The sequence below is a fragment of the Neomonachus schauinslandi genome, chromosome 12 (assembly GCF_002201575.2).
Source record: "Neomonachus schauinslandi chromosome 12, ASM220157v2, whole genome shotgun sequence".
NCBI lineage: Eukaryota > Metazoa > Chordata > Mammalia > Carnivora > Phocidae > Neomonachus > Neomonachus schauinslandi.
The window spans coordinates 246,676-265,897 of NC_058414.1; the positions used below are offsets into that span (position 1 = coordinate 246,676).

Below are 19,222 nucleotides of genomic sequence, written 5' to 3' on the forward strand. Positions count from 1 at the left end.
GAGGGGGGACGTGAGTGGATATAGGAGGTGAAGGTGGACATGGGGAGCATGGGGGACAGAGGAGGATACAGGGAAGCATGTGGGGGTACAGAGGGGGATGGGGGATGAAGGTGGGGTAGCGTGGGGACAGGGGGCACAGAGGAGGAGGCTCCAGGAATGGCCGGGCAGGTGCTGCGGGCAGAGGGTATCCCCCCCCGCCCTGAAGTGGACAGAGGCAGCCCAGCGTGGGCAGAACCCAGTGGAAGACCCAGCTGGTCAGGACGGCCCGCCTTCGCCCTTTCAGCCCGCAGGCCTGTGGTGGGGAGAGGCTTCTGAAATGGCGCCGTGTCTACACCTCCCTGGGGCCCCGCGGAGTGCTGTGACCGGGACGGTCAGGCAGGCGGTCTGAGGAAGGCAGGAAGCACTGTGGACGGCCCGGAGACCCTGCGGGGGGGCGGCGGCGAGGCCTGGGGTGGACTGCAGCGCAGGTGGGAGGGGAGCTGTGGAGGAGGGTGGCTGGGAGCTGCCCTGCGGAATTAGTGCCAGGCGCCCAGCCGGGCCCGGGCCGTCAGCCTCAGGCAGCCGGGCGGGGCAGCTGAGGCCGTGCATGGCAGGGGCAGCAGGCCCGGGGGCACTACTTACACAGAGCAGGCAGGGGGCCCTCAGCCTCCAGGGCCCCCGAGCCCCTCCCCACGGAGCTCAGGATGTCAGGGACCCTGGGGGCTGGGGTGGACAGGAGGCAGAGCGTGAGCAGGGGCGGAGGACGGAAGGCCCTGCTCGCTCCCGCCCCGGAGCCGGTCTCCGCAGCAAGAAGCCCCTGGCCAGAGCCTGGAGCTGGGGGCGCAGGGGCGGCCCACGGCCCTGCGGGCCAGGGGAGAAGCCCCCGCAGAGGGCTGGCTGGAGAGGCAGAGGCAGCCCCGAGCCTCCGTGGGGCCGAGGGGGCCCCGGTGGAGCCCACGCTCAGTCTGCTCTGAGGAAGCATCCCTACAGAGATGGGCTGTTGGAGGGCCCTTCAGGGAGACCCCGCCCACAGCAGGGGCCCACCGACTTACGCGGAGTGGGCAGGGGGCAACCGGGAGGCGGACATGAGGTGGGGGGGTTGGCTTCAGAGCTCGCCGAGCCCCTCCCCACGGAGCTCAGGGAGTCAGGGACCCTGGGGGCTGCGGCAGACAGATGAGACGCGAATGGGAGACAGGAGGGGGCACGCGGGAAAGACGGGGACAGGACAAGGACGAGTGGGGTCAGGCTGGAGAACCCCAGGCCCAGCTCACGGTGGGGTCCAGGGGCAGTGGGGACACCGGAGGCCGGGCTGGAGGTGTGGGGGGAGGGGCCAGACCTGGGCCCTTCAGGGCTCGAGGGACGCCCCTTGCCGCTGCCCCCGAGGTTGCTCTCCCAGCCAGACAAGGTGTGGCTGGGGTCTGGGCTGGGCGACCCTCCTGCAGGCTCCGGCCACCTAGGCCCCCCGCCCCCCCAGGGCTAGGGGGGCAGAACTGCAAGGACAGGGCCTCAGGGAACACCTGAGCGAACACCCACTCTCCCTTCGTCCAGGGGCCTGTGTTCCCCTCACTGCGTCCCCCAGACTGGCAGAATGGCCGGCCATCAGGCTCTGGGGCTGATCTCTGTGAGCGTGTGGCCCAGAGGGTCAGGTGGCCCCGCACGCCACCTGCCCTCCCTGGGGAGGCAGGCAGAGCTGGGAGCAGAAGAGGGGGTGCCTGGCCAGGCCACTGACCCTGCATGGGTGCAGCCCACCCGCCCTCACCGGCCGTGGAAACAGCCGGAACCCCGGAAAAGCCCCGTTGCTGGCCGTCTACCGAGCAGCTGCTAGCCAGGCAGTTACAGACTTCAGGAAGTCCCAGAGAAGAAACCGAGCAAATTCAACCATGACCTTGGTCCCCCGCAGGGTGGGAGCGCCCCCGCTGGTCAGGGCGCCCGCCTGTCGGCCCGCACGCGCTGGGCAGGCCCTGGGGGCTGCGGCCAGGCAGGGCCAGCCCCCCGTGGACACGCCATGCCTGCATCACAGATGCCCTGCCGCCCCGCCCTCCCTACGTACCTTTTGTGTCCTCGTCCTCTATGGTGGTGTGAGTGCTGTCCGATGACTCCTGGGGGACACACAGGGAGGCAGCGGGTCAGGACGTGGGCTCTGTCCCACCCGCCTCCATGGGGCCTGGAGGTGCCCACCCCAGCATCCCACGGGCGGTCACCCGGCCCCAGCCCCAGGCCGCTCACGTCCCCAAGGGCCAGGGGCCCGGACGCGCCTTCTCCCGACCAGACACACCTGGAGGAAAGACTCCCTGTGCTCAGACGGCTCTCATAAGAGGAAAACGGGCTCTCTGGGACCCCCAGTGAAATGGAAAGGCACCCCCAGCCCGTGTACTTGGGCAGACAGGACCAGAAGCTTCCAGGAGGTCCTCAAGAGCCTTGGCTGGCCCAGGCAGGATGCAGCCGTACCCACAGCTCCTGCCCTGGAAGGGGCCGCCTGCCCCTCATGCCTGGACTGTCCAGCCAGGCCCGGTCTCTCCCGAGGGGGCCTCCGACGGTAGACAGGCAGCCCCAGCACCTCCCGCCCCACTCCAAAACCAGGTACCGATCACCTGTCACGGGGTTCCCAGGAGGCCTGCTTGCTCCTCAGAAAGAGCATCCTAACAGAGTCCTCCAGGGCCTCCCTCTGGCCCCCTGACTGAACGCCCTGCTTGAGGCCCTGCCCAGAGATGGGGCGGGGGGAGGTCTGCAGGCTGTAGGATCAGGGCTCATACCACAGCCCCAGAGATTGTCTAGAAGCCTCTTGCAAGGAAAACATGAACCTCACCCCAGACACGGGGTCCCAGGAACGCCCGTCCCGAGCCACAAAGCAGGAGGACACCCCGGCCCTTCTTGGCACCTCGAGTCTGGGTTGGCTGAGAGGCAGTGGCCCATGGTCCCCTGGTCCTGGCCCACAGCCAGGGTGTGGGGCGCCCTTTGGGCAACCCAGGGCTGGGTGGGAGTCTGCGAACTTGGAGGGGGCGCTTGTCCTAGAAACACAGCTCAGCTGCCCGCCGCCCCTCCCGCCACCCCAAGAGCCAGCCCCTTCTCCGGCCCCGGGCACAGGTGCCGATGTGGTGGGAGATGCCAGAGCACAGAGCAGCAACGGAGGACGCAGGCTGGCTCAGGAGGAAGCACTGGGGGCAGAGGTGAGCAATGCGGGGGGGGGCAAGGGCATCTGTGCTGCTCCCTCCTCCCGGGGACCCCCTGAGGCCGCCCCGCACGCCTGGCCCCCGGCTTTGCTGGGCCTGGCCATGGCCAGTGCCAGACGGACAGCACGGAGGGTCCTGAGGAGTGGACCCTGCTCTGGGCCCCCACCGTCGACGGACGGCGGACCCTGTACAGCCATGCCCGAGAGGGCAGGACCTGGGGCCTTGTCCCGAGGGGCGGCCGTGGACCTCTGAGGCTCTGTCCTGCCTCGAGAGGGGTCCCTGCACACCTGCCCCCCCAACTCTTAGCCCTGGGGCTTCCCCGGGGCAACGCCCCAGACCTGCCCCTGGCCAGGGGGCCTGCCTCCTGCCTGAGCGCAGGCTCCCAAGGGGGCGGTGAGGGGGCGGCAGTACCTTGATCCCGTCCACGGGGTTATGAATGACGGTGGTTTGAGGCTCCTACAGAAGAAGGAAGCACAGAGGAAGGAAAGAGGGAAGTGAGAGGCGGAGGCGGCGGCTGGAGGGGAGGAGGGCAGCCGGGCGCGGATGGCAGGAGGTGGCGCGGGCCAGAGAGGCCCGCGGGCCCAGGGTGGCCAGAGAGAAGCATGTGTGCCCACAGAGGGCGGCAGAGAGCGTGGGGGGCCGCAGGCGGGGAAAGAGGTCCTCCCCTCCCTTTGCTGCCTGACCCCCTGCCCCGGGATGCGGGGGACACGGTTTTGAAGATGTCATGGGGGTGGGGTGGTATATGGGATGGACGGGGTCCGGGACGGGGCTGGCTGTGTGGGACCCACCCCTCCTGGGCTGAGGCCGCCCCCACGTGCGGGATGGCCACCTGGCGAGCCTAGCCTTCCTGTGGGCCGTGTGCGGCTAGGCTCCCTGGAGACAGCGCGCGTGCTCTGCAGGGTTCGGAACCTGGGCACCAGCCAAGCCCGACCTCTTGGGGCGGCCGGCTCTACGCGGGCCGCCATGGGCACACAGCGCCCCCGCACCAGCACAACCCACGCCACCAGCTGGGGGGGGCCCTGACACAGCCAGGAGGCTCCTCTGAACTTGTCTGCCTGCCCCTGCCCAGAAGCCCCCAGGCCTCTCCCTCCCAGGTAGCCACAGGCCAGCACGGCCACGGGGCTGCGTCCCCCTGGCGGCTTCGGGGACTGAGGGGCACGGTCTCCCACGGAGGCCGCCCTGCCTGCTGCTGGGTCATCACCAGGCCAACTGCCAAGCGGGCTTATCTCCCTGCAGATCACCGGGGGTGGGGGGCTCCAAAGCCAAGACCAGCCCCACCCATCGTTCTGGGAGAAAGCCAAGCCCCCACTTCCCAGATGGCGCGCCCCCCGCGGCAGCCGGGCGGTGTCTCCCCGCCAGGCCAGGACCCTGCACAGCCCCGAGACCGCCCGAATGGGGCTCGGCCCTCAGTCCACACCCACGCGGCAAGGGGGAGCTGGAGCGCCAGGTGTTGTCCATCGGGGTTAGGCTGGGGCTGCACCCCACCCTCACCCCAGGCCTCCTGACAGGTGGCCACCGCACAGCCAAGGTGTGGGAGGGCCGGGAAGCAGGGCGCGGAGGGGCTCAGTACCAGGGCGGCCGGAGGAAGTGTCCCCTTCGGGCTGGTGGCAGCGGTGCTGTTTTTGGTGCTGTTTGTAGGGGGCTGTGGAGAGAGGAAGAGGAGGTCGGGGGAGATGGTTCCCAGGGCAGGCCCAGCACGGAGGGAGAGAGGGAGGGAGGGAGGCCCAGCCGCAGGGTGGGCCCCAGGGCCAAGCGCACTCACCTTCACCGCATCAGCCTTCTTGTTGAGTAAACTCTTGGCTGCTGCGTTGGGAGGAAACAGGCAGCGTGAGCACAGGGCTTGGGGCCTGCTGCTTCCCGCCCCCGTCAGTGTGAGGTGACCTCAGGGGCCAGCCAGGCTCTGGGCATCCCCAAGACGAGTGGGCAGGCAGGAGGCCCCAGGGACTGAGGCAGGGTGGCTTCTGTGGTCAGTGGGGCGGGGGGGGGGGGGTGGGGAAGCAGATCTGTCCCCAGTTCTGAGCCTGGCTGTCCTGGAACAGGCCCATGGGAGACCCAGGGCTGCCCAAACCTCTCATCCCCGGTACAGGCCCCTTCCCCCGGCCATTCTCCACGACCCTGGAGGACACCGAGATTTCCCCTCCCACCTGGGCCCCGCGGCTCGTGGGCAGTGTGCAGGCTCTGCCAAGAAGAAGTCAGGGTGCTCCCCCCTCCCCGGATAGGAACACAGGATGGGGTACCAGGTTGGGGTGGTGGGCACCTGCCTGTCATTCTCCATGTTCTAGGGCCGGGGCAGGCTGCAGCTGGTCACCCACCCAGGCACGGGAGGGGCTTGTCCCAAGCTTGGGTGCCTGCCGGCGATCAGCCTCCTGGCCCCCTCCCACAGGCCCAGGCCCCCGGCTCAGAGCACCAAGGGGCTGCCTGGTTCTTCAGGAACCAGTCCTGGAAGTCCTGACCTTGGGGTCACTTTCCTGGCCCTGCCCTGGCAGCACCAGCCCCAACACGGGCCCCTCTGTCCACTCCTGAGGCCCCTGGGCTCTGAGTGGGCTCAGCAGGGTGACACCCACGGGGAAGGCTCCAGAGGGCCACCCGCGTCCCCGGCTCCCCCCACCTGTGGGACGCCCCAACACGACCGCACAGAGGCCAGAGCAGCCCGGCCCCTGCCTCGCCCTCCCCCAGCCCCCCGGCATCTGGGCCCTCCACAGTGGTCAGCGGTAACGGTGGCTGCCAAACCAAAGGAAGTCCGCTTACCTTCCAGGAAAGGAAAGGTGAGGAGGGAGGGAGTAGTAGTGAGGGAAAGAAAGAAAACAAGATTCGTGTGGTCAGGCAGGGGTGCGAGTGTGCGCGGCCCAGGACCCCGCCTGGTCCTGCCCACCCCACCCGCGCTCCCAGCCAAGCGCTGCCCCACCCGTGAGGCCGATGTGGGGGGGGGTCACCCCGCCGCGGGCTCCACAGCCTCCAGCCAGCCAGCCAGCCCTGCAGCGGGGCTGCCTGCCCCGAGGGCCCACGGTGGTCCACGGGGGGCGGAGGGGGCCCCTTGACTGCAGGAGACATCCCTGGACGCTGTGACATCAGAGCGATGTGCACACCACGACCCAGGGAGGGGCAGTGGTTCTCAAAGTGGCGTCCCCACACCAGCAGCACCCAGGCCCACCCCAGACCTCCCAGGGGTGGTGGGGCATCTGTTCTAGGAGATCCTAACCCTGCTTTGGTTTGAGAACCACTGTCAGGGTCCCACGGCCCGCCTCCCTCTCTGTGAAGGTGCCCTTTGCCGCCCTCTGGGCTCTGTGCAGGGACATGGGTGATGTGCTCGGGCAGAGAGCCCTGTGGGGCCGGCCAAGTGCCAACCTGGGTGCGGTCTCCAGCCCCACAACCTGTCAGCTCTCTCAAAGGCTTCCCCCGCAGGATCCACGGGGCCGTGTGTCACCTGGCCTGTCCCCCTGGTCCGGCGGGCCTCACCCCGTGAGAAGTGTCACAGGATCCCAGTAAGCAAAGGGATGACCGGCGCCCCCTCCCTTGCCCGCCAGTCCTGGGGAGGCTGGATCAGGACCACGCCCGGGGGCCTGGACCATCCCAGGACCAAAATGCCACCTCCCCAGGGCCGCTTCCCACGGTGGGCACCCTGGAAAGCTCCCCAGGGGGCAGCTCCAACCCACCTCCCAGTAACTCACCACGGTAGAACAGGCCAGCCCTGCAGACTCGGGAGCTTTCGCTCCTGACCCCCACTGACCTCACCCCTCTGCTCCCTTCCCCACATCCAGCGCACACCTGGAGCCCACCTCCCCTGAAGTAGGAGTCATGCTGAAGGCGTGGAGCCCCGGTCCCCCATCCTTGCTGGCTGACCAGCGGGGGGCAGGGCTCCTCCAGGGGCCTGGAGGAAAGAGGCACCCATCCCGAAGGCACGTGTCTCGGCAGCTGAGCAGGCAGGCAAGCTGACCCCACACCTGATTCAGGCCGGCCCGCGACACCATGCGGCCTCGGCGTCTGAGCCGGTGTAGGCCGGGGCCGGCCCAGCACCCCGAGGAGACACAGCCAGCCCTGCCTGGCCCTGGGCAGAGGCAGATGGAGACCCTCGTCTCAAGAGGGCCCCCCTCTCAGTCCCTGACTCTCAAAGCCCACTCTCCAGACCTTGCTCCCCAAGACGGCAACACCCCTCCGCGGACTCAGACGGCTCCACTGGGGCCCAGGCTCCAGAAAGCCTCACAGCCGACCCCGAGCCTCTTAACCAATGCCCAAACACTTCCCCTGAGGAACCCCCTTTAACCAGCGCCTGCGAGTCTGGGCGCAGTGTGGACACACGGCCGGGCCCCTCCTGAAAGCGGCTCCCAGAAATTCACTGCCTCCAGGGCCCCGTAGACCCCGTCTACACTGGCAGTCAAAAGCACAGCTTCATGGCAGGAGCCCCGGGGGGCCGAGCAGCTGCCCCAGACCCCTGGTAGGCAAGCAGAGACCTGTTGCCGCACCCGCCAGGGTCCTAGGCCGGCCACGGCTGCCCCCCACCCGCACCCCCAGCTCTCCCGTCTCCTCTCAGGGAAGGCCAAGACGCTCTGTCGACCCGCAGCGTCATCGTCTCTACGGAGACCCCGCGGGCTCCTCGGGTGGGGGCGCTATGTCACCGGGGAGGCTGTCCCCTGCGGAGGAGCGATGGCCCTGGAACGGAGCCCCCCACCCAGTGCCGCTGGCTGAGATGGGCTGACCTCTGCCCAAGGGCCCAGCCTCTGCCTCGTCCCCTCGCTGGTGGCCCGAGACAGCCATGCTGGGCTCCGTCCACATGCACTGACCGCCCCCGGGACAGAGCAGCCCTCGGCGGCCGGGCGGGGGGCTGTGCATGCACACGGCCTCATGCAGTCGCTGCACGACGACAGGCAGGTGGGCTCAGGCAGGGGCCCTGCAGAGAGCAGCCCGGAGGCCTCGCTCACTGCGCCAGGCAGCTGCGCTTCAGCAGCGCGCTTCAGCCGAGGCGCCCAGGCTCCCTGCTCCCTGGCCCCTGGTCCTCCCTCCCCTCACGCGCTCCAGAAAGGCTCTGGGAAGGAAGCCAAGGACGGCCCTCCGCGGGCCTTGCCTGCCGGACACGTCCACCGGGCTCACAGGAGGGGCGCAGACCGCCCTTCCCGAGGGTGGCCCTGCCCGGAGTACCCCCAGGAGGAGGCCGCTAGGGAAGGCAGCCCCTGTGGGATCTTGAGGCAAGAGCTGGGATGGACGGCTGGCTGGGGCCGAAGCACAAGGCCCCCGCAGAAAACTATGCCCCACGGCTCCGTCTGGGGAGCCCTGGGATCGGCCTTCGGCTGCAGCGGGCTCCGTGCGCCCTAAGCCTGCACCGCCCTGGGTTCAGGCTGGTCCCCTGGCAGGTCCTGCGGTCCACTAGCCCTCAGGGCTTCTGGCTAAGCTCACAGCAAGGTGGGCGGGAGCGGGCCTGAGGCCCCCGGGGAAGAACTGCTCGGCAGAAACAGCCTCTCCCCTCACGTATTTGGGAGGAGGCCAGGGGCCTCGTAGAGAGACCAACAGGACATTCTCGGGGCGGGGGGCCGAGGCCCCCCTGTCCTGCGGCTCACAGGGCACACATGCACACGTCAGGCCCAGCACAGACCACCAGCTCCATGCGAGAGCCGGGGAGAAGCACGGTGCAGGTGCTTGGAAGCAGGGGCGGCCCAGGCAGGGCGTGCACGGGGCTGGCAAGAGGGCCCTCGTGGGGCAGGGCCTCTGCACCCATGCCTTTTTCCCGGGGCCCCCCACTCAGGGTTCGGACCCAGCAGCAGCCCTGAGGCTTCCTACGGGTGGCCAAGGTCACTCTGAACGGGGGTCGTGACGGACAAGCGGGGAGAAAGATCACAGAGCACAGGGCTCTGACCAGAGGGGTCTCCTGACCCCCAGACTCAGGGGCCAAGACCAAGGTTGGGTGAAATGCATGTGGGAGGAGGCATGGCTTAGGAGTCACCTAGCCCGGCCCCTCCTTTAGCGCACGGGGTCCGAGGCTGCTGGGACAGCGGGGGCTGCCGCCCTGCCCTCCGTGTGGGACCTGTCCACGGCGGGAGCGGGGGCTCCCGGGGCCTCTGGGGCAGCTCTGGAGGCCCGGCCAGCAGCTGCGTGCAGCGAGGGGGCTGCATGCCGACAGGCGGGACCCTGGTCAAGAACATCTACCTTGTTCCACCAGCCCCATGGTGGTGCCGGAGGCCGCGGTGGACATTGTGGCCGGAGCGGTGGTCTGTCTGCCCACTGTTAGCACCGGGTTAGAGACGAGGGAGGGGCGGACACAGACGGGGGGTGGGCAGGGGAAAGGGAGGGGAGAGACAAAGGAAGCAGAAGAAGATTAGAGTCCACGGTTGGGTGGCGGATGGCTCCAGAGTCCCGTTCACAGGAGAGTGGGAACAGGACCGGAACCGAGCGACAGTTGGAAAGCGTCTGCCTCCTTTCTCCTTAGAAAACCCCAGCGGGGGCTTCTCGCGCCCAGTGGGCGTGCGCACAAGATGGGACCCGTTAGTGGTGTGACACATGCCCCCCCGGGCCCGGCAGCACGGTCTCACAGCCAAAGGAAGAGGATGGGGTGCTGGATGCAGACGAACAGGGACGGACCCCAGACGCTCCCGCAACCAATGACGCGGGCGACAGACAACCACAGGACAGCCAGGGGGCCACCTGCCCCTCGGGTGACGCTGGGCCAGGGCCCTGGCCTTGGGTCGCTGACAGACACCCCCCTCGAGCAGCCGCACGCCCCCAGCCCCGCCCACGCCCAGCGCCCCAGGCGGGCGGCCGCCAGCGAGTGCGGAGCTCGGCGGAGAGGTCCCGGGTCCTCCTCTCCCCTCCCGCTCCCACACACAGACCGGGTGCTCAGGGGGCTCAGGACAACAAGGCCACAGAGGTGCCAACCAACAGCCGGACAGACACATAGCTGCGGCCCAGGCGGCGGCAGCGAGGACACAGAGACCCAACACGCAGGGACAGGGGTGTGTGCCGGGCGGCCTCCCGGACCGGGCGGGATCGGGCCGGGGGGCGGACCCTGGGGTGCTGCCCACAGAGCCCAGGCCTCGAGGCCCCGAGCGGGCAGAAGGCCAGGCCGCTGAGCGGTGGGGGAGAAGGGCCGGGGGTCGTGAGAGAGGGGCAGGCCGCCGGCGGCGGCGGGTCATTCGGAAGCCTTCTCTTCCAGGAGAAGACCGTTCTCACCTGAGAAATTTCTCGTGGCCAGCATGGTGGTGAGGATCGCACCCTGGGGAGAGACACGCAGCTGAGACCAGGACACCCCGGCCTGGACCTCAGCCTGGGGGGCGCCCGCCGGGACCCGGGCCACGGACTCGCAGAGCAAGTCTGCAGGCTCCCCGACTGCACAGGGACCGGCTCCCTACTTCCGGAGTGAAACCAGGGGCCGCCCACTGAGCACAGCTTCTAGGGGACTCAGGACCATGGGCTCCCCGCCGGCCTCCTCCTCCCCACCCACCCATCCGCAGCCAGGCTGCTCTCCGCACCAGACCTGCGGGGGGCCGGCACTGCCCACTCGCTCACCCTGAAGCAAGTGGCAGCGACCAGGGGCACCTGCCCCTCCACAGCCCCAGGAATGGGGGACCCCGAGTGTCACTGCCGTGCGGGGGCTGGGTCCACCTGACACGTGTGCTCTGGGACCCCGGTGCCTGCCCTCGCCCGGCCTGCCGGGACCCCTCTGGCCGCTCCCAGCCTGTGGCCCTCGAGGACATGGGCACCCCCGGGGCGGCTGAGCAATGGGGGCCGTGGGGCTGGTGGGCTGGGCGCCGGGGCCCCCGTCTCACCTTGAGCTTCCTCCGGGCATTGAACTTTTTCAAGCATTCTACGGTCTCCTGCCTGTGCATCATGGAGGCCACAGTGGAGCGTTGCTGTGGGGAGAGGGGCTGTCACACTCGGCAAAAGGCTCCAAGGGGGGTCAGCTCCGGCCCTCAGCGGGAGGGCTCAGGACAGCAGGGCCGTGGCACCCCCCAGGGCCACCCACTGCAGCAGGAGGCCAGCTGTGCCCCCTGCTACCCAGCCCCGAGCCCACCACCCCTTTCCGCCTGTCTGCCCCCACCTCACCCTCACCCTCCTGGCCCTCCTGACGGCTGTGTCCCCCACCCAGGCCCCCGGCCTGCCTCGACTCTCCGTCCGCTCACACACAGGACGGGACCTCCTCTATCTGGAGCCCCCACCTTCCCAGAGACGGAGGCCTTGCAAACCCCCAGTGGGCCCCAAGCCCCAGGCCGCGCAGCACCCAGAAGACCCGGGGGGACCCATCAGCGGTGAGGAGAGGACCCCAGGGCGCGCGTGCTGGGGGGGACTTACGCAGACCCATGGGTGTTTCAGCGCTTCATGTGCTGTGATGCGCTTGGCGGGGTTGATGGTCAGCATCTGGTTGATGAGGTTTTTGGCTTCAGGAGTGACCGTGTCCCACTCGGGGGACGGAAACTAGAAGAGGAAGCAACGCACGAGGGAGTCTGAAGCCCCCTCCCCAGGCAGGAGCCAGAATCCCGAGGGCTCTCATGGGTCCTGATTCTGGGAAGCAGGTGGTGTCACTCACTCCAGGCCTCCCCCCGGATGGGGAGGGGCACAAGGGTCCCAGCACTCACGTCGTAGGCTCCTGCCTTGATCTGCTGGTACAGCTTGTGCTGGTCCTCGTCCCAGAAGGGGGGGTAGCCCACAAGCAGGATGTACAGGATCACCCCTGTGCGGAGCAGAGTGGGGGGGCCTCAGGCTGCCGCCCCGCCCACAGCCCCCACTCTCTGGGTCCCCTCCCCCACAGCCTCGTCCCCACCCCCACCCACAGCCCACCCCTGTGCCCTTGGAACACAAGGGTCATGTCCAGGGCTCAGCTCCACCCAAGACCCCCACCAAGGAGGCAGCCCTGCCACAGTGGTCTGCGTGCCCGCCGCCCAGCACCGAGTGCTCCCACTGGCCCAGACCTCTCTTCTGGGTGCGGGGCGGGCACTGGGGTGGTGGGCTTCTCGGCAACTGCCAGGATCACGTTAGCAATTCTAGTCTGTGTGGGGAAGGGGCTCCTGGCTGGTGGCAGCCCCGTGAGTCGGCCCAGGGGCGGGCCTGGCACGGCGCACGTGGCGCAGGGCTCCCTCCACCATGGCCCCGGGGCCCCACCCGCCTCCACGGAGGTCTCACCGCACGCCCAGATGTCCACCGGCTTGCCATAGGCCTCCTTGCGCAGGACCTCTGGGGACAGGTAGCCTGGCGTGCCGGCGAACCCTGGGAACAGGGCAGGGCGGTGTGAGGGCCGAGGCCGCAGCGGACCCCCGCCCTTGCTCCGGCCGGCCGCCTGGACACTCACCAAACCATGCCTGCTGGTCCCCCTGCACCTCGATGGCCAGGCCGAAGTCCGCCAGCTTCACAGCCGCCCCTTTGCACTTGCTGGCCAGGAGCAGGTTCTCGGGCTGCAGGGAAGGCGACCCGCCAGTATGCGTGTGGTTTACACCCGGGGGGCACGGACAGAACGGGGCACAACAGACGGGACAGCGGTTTGCAGGCTGGGGCGCACAGCTCTGATGCCCCACCGTGTGGCTGCTGCCCTGGCGGACTCGTCGTGAGCCCCGGGGGCAGAGGGGAGCTGTCACACCCAGGCCGAGAACTCAGGGTGCAGTGAGCAGACCCGAGCGGTGCCCCCCGATGTCCCACATCTGGGTGCTCAAGCACAGTGGGGGGCTGCCTGAGGGGTGGCGCCCCCCTGAGGGCCAGGAGGAAGGAGGCAGCGCAGAGTGTCTGGCCGTCCCCTCCCGTGCGCCCACAGATGGGAAAGGCCCCCCCATGCCCCCCTGCCTCAAGGAGCAGCGCCCTCGGGCAAGCTGAAAGGGCATTCGTCCCCTGTCCCACAGGAGCACCACGGGGGTCCCTATGCTCTGTGTCCTGTCCACAGGGCCCCTCCCATCCCGGCCTGGCCGCCTCCAGTGGTCAGCGTGGAGCACACAGAGCTCGCAGCCTCTGGGCTTCCTCGTCCCTGACCGCCCGGGGCCCCCTCCCCGGGCTGCCCTCCCGACAGGCAGGCCCACGGAGACCACACCACCGTTGCAGTGCCCCAAGAAAGGCACACACCTCCGAAAAGACCGTGTTAACACTGCTCGTAACCCTGAGGTGTTAGAAGGTGACACGCGGCCCTTGGAACCTGTGAAGGATGCCAGCCCCGTGGCAGACACCGGGGCTTCCCCGGGCCCCACCCAGCTGGCCGGGGACGAGCTCCGTCCCCGCAGGTGACACGTGCTGGGGACAGGTGGCCCTGCCTGCCCAGCACAGCCCAGAGGCCCTCAGCATCTCCATTTTCCCAACGTGAGCGGGGCTAGGGGGCCCCCACCTCCCCTTGCACCCACATCGAGGAGTCTGAGGTGGCCGGGCAGGCCTTCCACAGATGAGGGGCTCAGCCCCAGGGAAGGGCTGGGGACCCCTGCCCCCCCACAGCCCCCTGACATGGTGCCAAACCCCTCTGCTCTCCCCTCTTCCCACCTCGGCTGAGAGCAGACCCACCACTGTACTGCCTCAGGGGTCTGTCCCCATCAGGAGACAGGGGTCCTCTTGGGAAGAGGAGAGGCTGTCTGCCCTCCACACCCCGCAGGAGGCAGAAGGCCCACTGTCCTGCCCTTCTGTTCTTTTCAGCAAGGCTTGCTTGCCCCGGGTCACACCTGGGCGGGGGTGAACACCTATGTTCATTCCTATGCCGTGCCCTCAGGGTGAACTATGAATCATGGGGTCCAGGGACAAGGTGGGGATGCATGCCTCCATGTGATGCTGCTTCAGACCAAACGTGGTGACAGACGGTGAGGCCCACAGCATGGGCACACAAAGCAGGCCTGGGGCGCAGGTGGAGGGACACAGGACCATGTGGGACGTGCAAAGAGGGCATGGGAAGGGGGTCCCGGGCCTGCTTCTGGTGGGACACCATCCCCAGAACAGCCCCTGCAAAGATCAGCTCACGTGCACACCCCTCGGTGGCCCAAGAGAGGTGTGGCCCCATTCAGCGTGGAAAGGTTGGTCTCAAATGCCACCTAGGGACTCTCGGCAGGAATGACAGGCCCCCCCGCCCAGCCCAGCTAAAAAGGGGACAGGAACCCAGCTTTGGAGAGCCTGGGAGGCAGGGAAGGCGGAGGGGGTGCTGTTCCTCCTGAGGCCACACTGTGCCCTGGGGGGTGACAAACCGCTTTGCCCAGAGCTGAGCCAGGGGCAGCAGAGACTTGCAGGATGGGCTGGACGCTGGCAGAGGCCAGCAAGGCCGGCCCCTCACCCCTGCTCCCTTGGCAGCAGCCCCACCTGCACACACATCACCTGCATGCCCCCTGCCGGGTCTGTCTCACCTGGAGCCCAGAAAGACACCCCAAGTGGACATGTGCTAACAGGCTGACTTTTGACAACTGCCCTCTTAGTCCTGGAGCATGGAGGCGATGGAGGGACGTGTGCAAACACACACACATGCGTGCACACACACGTGCATTCTCTCACACATGCACACACATAGGAATTCTCACATGCACACCCACACAAGTACACACATGCACACGTTCTCATGCACTTGCACGCACCCCCACATGTGCTCGTGCACATTTGCACACGTGTTTGTGCACACACGTGTGCTTGTGCACACTCACACGCACATGCTCGTCCACACACATACTCGTGCACACACACAGGTGCTCATTCACACACGTATTCATGCACACTCACACACACGTGCTTGTGCACTCACAGGTGCTCATCCACACACGTGCTCGTGCACACTCATGGGTGCTCACAAACACGTGCTCGTGCACACACACGTGCTTATCCACACATACGTACTCATGTACACTCATGGATGCTCACACACACGTGCTCGTGCACAGACACATGCTCATTCACACACACATACTCGTTCACACTCACAGGTGCTCATCCACACACACGTGCTCGGACACACACACAGGTGCTCATTCACACACGTGCTTGTCCACACACGTACTCGTGCACACACACAGGTGCTCATTCACACACACGTATTCGTGCACACTCACAGGTGCTCACCCTCACGTGCTTGTGCACACCCATGGATGGTCACAAACACGTTCTCATGCACTTGCACACACCCATGTGCTCGCGCACATTTGCACACGTGCTTTGTGCACACACGTGTGCACGTGCACACTCACACGCACATGCTCGTGCACATACACAGGTGCTCATTCACACACATGTATTCGTGCACACTCACACGTGCTCGTGCACTCACAGGTGCTCATCCACACACGTGCTCGTGCACACTCATGGGTGCTCACAAACACGTGCTCGTGCAGACACGTGCTCATTCACACACACGTACTCGTTCACACTCACAGGTGCTCGTGCACACTTACAGGTGCTCATCCACACACACGTGCTCGTGCACACACACAGGTACTCATTCACACACGTGCTCGTCCACACACGTACTCGTGCGCCACACACAGGTGCTCATTCACATACACGTATTCATGCACACTCACACACACGTGCTCGTGCACACTCACAGATGCTCATACACACACACGCTCATGCACACTCATGGTGCTCACAAACACGTTCTCATGCACTTGCACGCACCCCCACCTGTGCTCGTGCACATTTGCACACATGCTTTGTGCACACTCACGCAGGTGCTCATCCACACACGTGCTCACCAACACACATACTCGTGCACACACAGGTGCTCATCCACACACGTGCTCGTGCACACTCATGGGTGCTCACAAACACGTGCTCGTGCACACACACACGTGCTTATTCACACACACATACTCATGCACGCTCGTGGGTGCTCACAAACATGTGCTCGTGCACACACACGTGTTAACTCACACACACGTACTCATGCACACTCACAGGTGCTCACACATGTGCTCGTGCACACACGTGCTTATCCACACTCATGTGCTCGTGCACACTCACACGTGCTCGTGCACACTCACAGGTGCTCATCACATACGTGCTCGTGCACACTCACACACAGGTGCTCATTCAGACACGTGCTCATCCACACACGTACTCGTGCGCGCACACACAGGTGCTCATTCACACACACGTGCTTGTGCACATTCACAGGTGCTCATGCACACTCAAACATGCTCGTCCACACGCGTGCTCATGCACAGCCCTACACATATGCTCGTGCACACTCACAGGGGCTCATGCACACTCATGGGTGCTCACAAACACATGCTCGTACAAACACACACGTGCTTATCCACACACGTGCTCATGCACGCTCACACACACGTGCTCGTGCACGCTCACACACACGTGCTCGTGCACACTCACACACAGTGCTCGTGCACACACAGGTGCTCATTCACACACACGTACTCGTGCACACTCATAGGTGCTCACACACGTGCTCATGCACACACACGTACTCGTGCACACTCACAGGTGCTCACACACGTGCTTATCCACACACACGTGCTCGTGCACACTCACACGTGCTCGTGCACACTCATCGGTGCTCACAAACACGTGCTCGTGCACACACACGTGCTCATTCACACACGTACTCGTGCACACTTTTACGTGCTCACACACGTGCTCGTGCACACACACTCAGGTGCTCATTCACACACACGTGCTCGTGCACGCTCACAGGTGCTCATCCACACACACGTGCTCGTGCACGCTCACAGGTGCTCGTCCATACGCGTGCTCACGCACACTCAAATGTGCTCGTCCACACGCGTCCTCACGCACAGCCCTACACACGTGCTCGTGCACACTCACAGGTGCTCAGAAACTCATGCTCGTGCACACTCACACGCATGTGCTCATCCACACACGTGCTCGTGCACACACAGAGGTGGTCATTCACACACACGTACTCGTACACACAGGTGCTCACACACACGTACTCGTGCACACTCACAGGTGCTCACGCACGTGCTTATCCACACGTGCTCGTGCACACTCACACGTGCTCATGCACACTCACAGGTGCTCATCCACACACACATGCTCGTGCACATTCACACACAGGTGCTCACACACATGTGCTCATGCACACCCCCCGGTGCTCATCCACACACGTGCTCGTGTACACTCACACACGTGCTCGTGCACACACGTGCTCACGCACAGCCCTACACACGTGCTCGTGCACACTCATCAAGGTGCTCACCCACACAGTGCTCGTGCACACTCATGGGTGCTCACACACGCTCGTGAACACTCACACGAATGTGCTCATCTACACACGTGCTCGTGCACACACGTGCTTATCTGCTAACACGTGCTCATTCACACGTACTCGTGCACAAAGGTGCAAACACACACACGTGCTCGTGCACACTCATGGATGATCAAACACGTGCTAGTGCACACACACAGGTGTCATTCACACACATGCTCGTCCACACATGTACTCGTGCACACAGGTGCTCGTCCACATGCGTGCTCACGCACAGCCCTACACACGTGTTCGTGCACACACACGTGCTCATCCACATGCGTGCTCACACACAGCCCTACACACGTGCTCGTGCACACTCACAGGTGCTCATCCGCACACACGTGCTCGTGCACACTCATGGGTGCTCACACACGCTTGTGCACACTCACACGCATGTGCTCATCTACACACGTTCTCGTGCACACATGCTTATCCACACAGACGTGCTCGTGCACACACGTGCTTATCCACACACGTGCTCGTGCATACACATGTACTCGTTCACACACGTGCTCGTGTACACACACATACTTGTGCACACTCAAAGGTGCTCATACACGTGCTCGTGCACACACGTGCTTGTGCACTCATGGGTGCTCAAACACGTGCTCGTGCACACACGTACTTATCCACACACATGTGCTCGTGCACACTCACACGTGCTCGTGCACTCACACAGGTGCTCATTCACACACATGCTCGTCCACACACGTACTCGTGCACACACATGTGCTCGTCCACACGCGTGCTCACGCACAGCTCTACACACGTGCTCATGCACACTCACAGGTGCTCATCCACCCACACGTGCTCATGCACAGCCCTACACACGTGCTCGTGCCCACACACACATGCTCGTCCACACGCGTGCTCACACACAGCCCTACACACGTGCTCGTGCACACACACAGGTGCTCACTCACACACGTGCTCGTGCACACTCCCAGGTGGTCATCCACACGTGTGCTCATGCACAGCCCTACACACGTGCTCGTGCACACTCACAGGTGCTCATCTGCACACACGTGCTCCTGCACACTCATGGGTGCTCACACATGCTCGTGCACACTCACACGCATGTGCTCATCTACACACGTGCTCGTGCACACATGCTTATCCACACAGACGTGCTCGTGCACACACGTGCTCGTGTACACACACGTGCTCATTCACACACACGTACTCGTGCACAAAGGTGCTCACACCCACACGTGCTCATGCACACACACGTGCTCGTGCACACTCATGGGTGCTCACAAACACATGCTCGTGCACACACACGTGCTTATCCACACACGTGCTCGTGTACACTCACACGTGCTCATGGACACACACAGGCGCTCATTCACACACATGCTTGTCCACACGTACTCGTGCACACACACAGGTGCTCGTCCACACGCGTGCTCACGCACAGCCCTACACACGTGCTCGTGCCCACACACACGTGCTCGTCCACACGCGTGCTCACGCACAGCCCTACACACGTGCTCGTGCCCACACACGTGCTCGTCCACACGCGTGCTCACGCACAGCCCTACACACGTGCTCGTGTACACTCACTCACAGGTGCTCGTGTGCACACAGGTGCTCGTGCACACTCGCGTGCACACAGGATCTCCTGGCACTTCCCCTGCCCCTCCAGGGCCTCCTTTTGCAAGACATGCAGGCGCAGACAGCTGACACAGAGCAGGGTGGGGGACTCACCTTGAGGTCCCTGTGGACGACCCCCATTTGGTGGCAGTGGAGAACCGCCTCCAGGATCTGCTGGATGCAGTGACTGTGGCAAACAGCAGGTGTGTTAGTGAGGGTGGCCTCGAGGGGCGGGGCGTGTGCAGGAGTGGGGTGCTGTGTGGCATTGGGGTCACAGGGAAGCAGAGAATCAAGATGGGGCCTGCCATACAGGAGAGGAGACGCCGGCTGGGAG

General features: G+C 65.5%; 1 protein-coding gene across 1 annotated transcript in view; it reads right to left on the minus strand.

Moving 5' to 3' along the window:
- The window catches only part of CAMK2B (calcium/calmodulin dependent protein kinase II beta), a 71,857-nt gene that overhangs the window by 6,234 nt on the left and 46,401 nt on the right, over positions 1-19,222 (minus strand). Inside the window, exons 6-19 of the mRNA XM_021703733.1 lie at positions 19,003-19,075; positions 12,418-12,520; positions 12,252-12,335; positions 11,708-11,802; positions 11,424-11,546; positions 10,901-10,984; positions 10,305-10,347; positions 9,285-9,359; positions 4,912-4,949; positions 4,720-4,791; positions 3,561-3,605; positions 2,030-2,078; positions 1,032-1,139; positions 622-702 (exon numbers count right to left, since the gene is read on the minus strand). Of these exons, the coding sequence (XP_021559408.1) occupies positions 622-702; positions 1,032-1,139; positions 2,030-2,078; positions 3,561-3,605; positions 4,720-4,791; positions 4,912-4,949; positions 9,285-9,359; positions 10,305-10,347; positions 10,901-10,984; positions 11,424-11,546; positions 11,708-11,802; positions 12,252-12,335; positions 12,418-12,520; positions 19,003-19,075 (1,073 nt within the window). The remainder of the gene's footprint in view (positions 1-621; positions 703-1,031; positions 1,140-2,029; positions 2,079-3,560; positions 3,606-4,719; positions 4,792-4,911; positions 4,950-9,284; positions 9,360-10,304; positions 10,348-10,900; positions 10,985-11,423; positions 11,547-11,707; positions 11,803-12,251; positions 12,336-12,417; positions 12,521-19,002; positions 19,076-19,222) is intronic.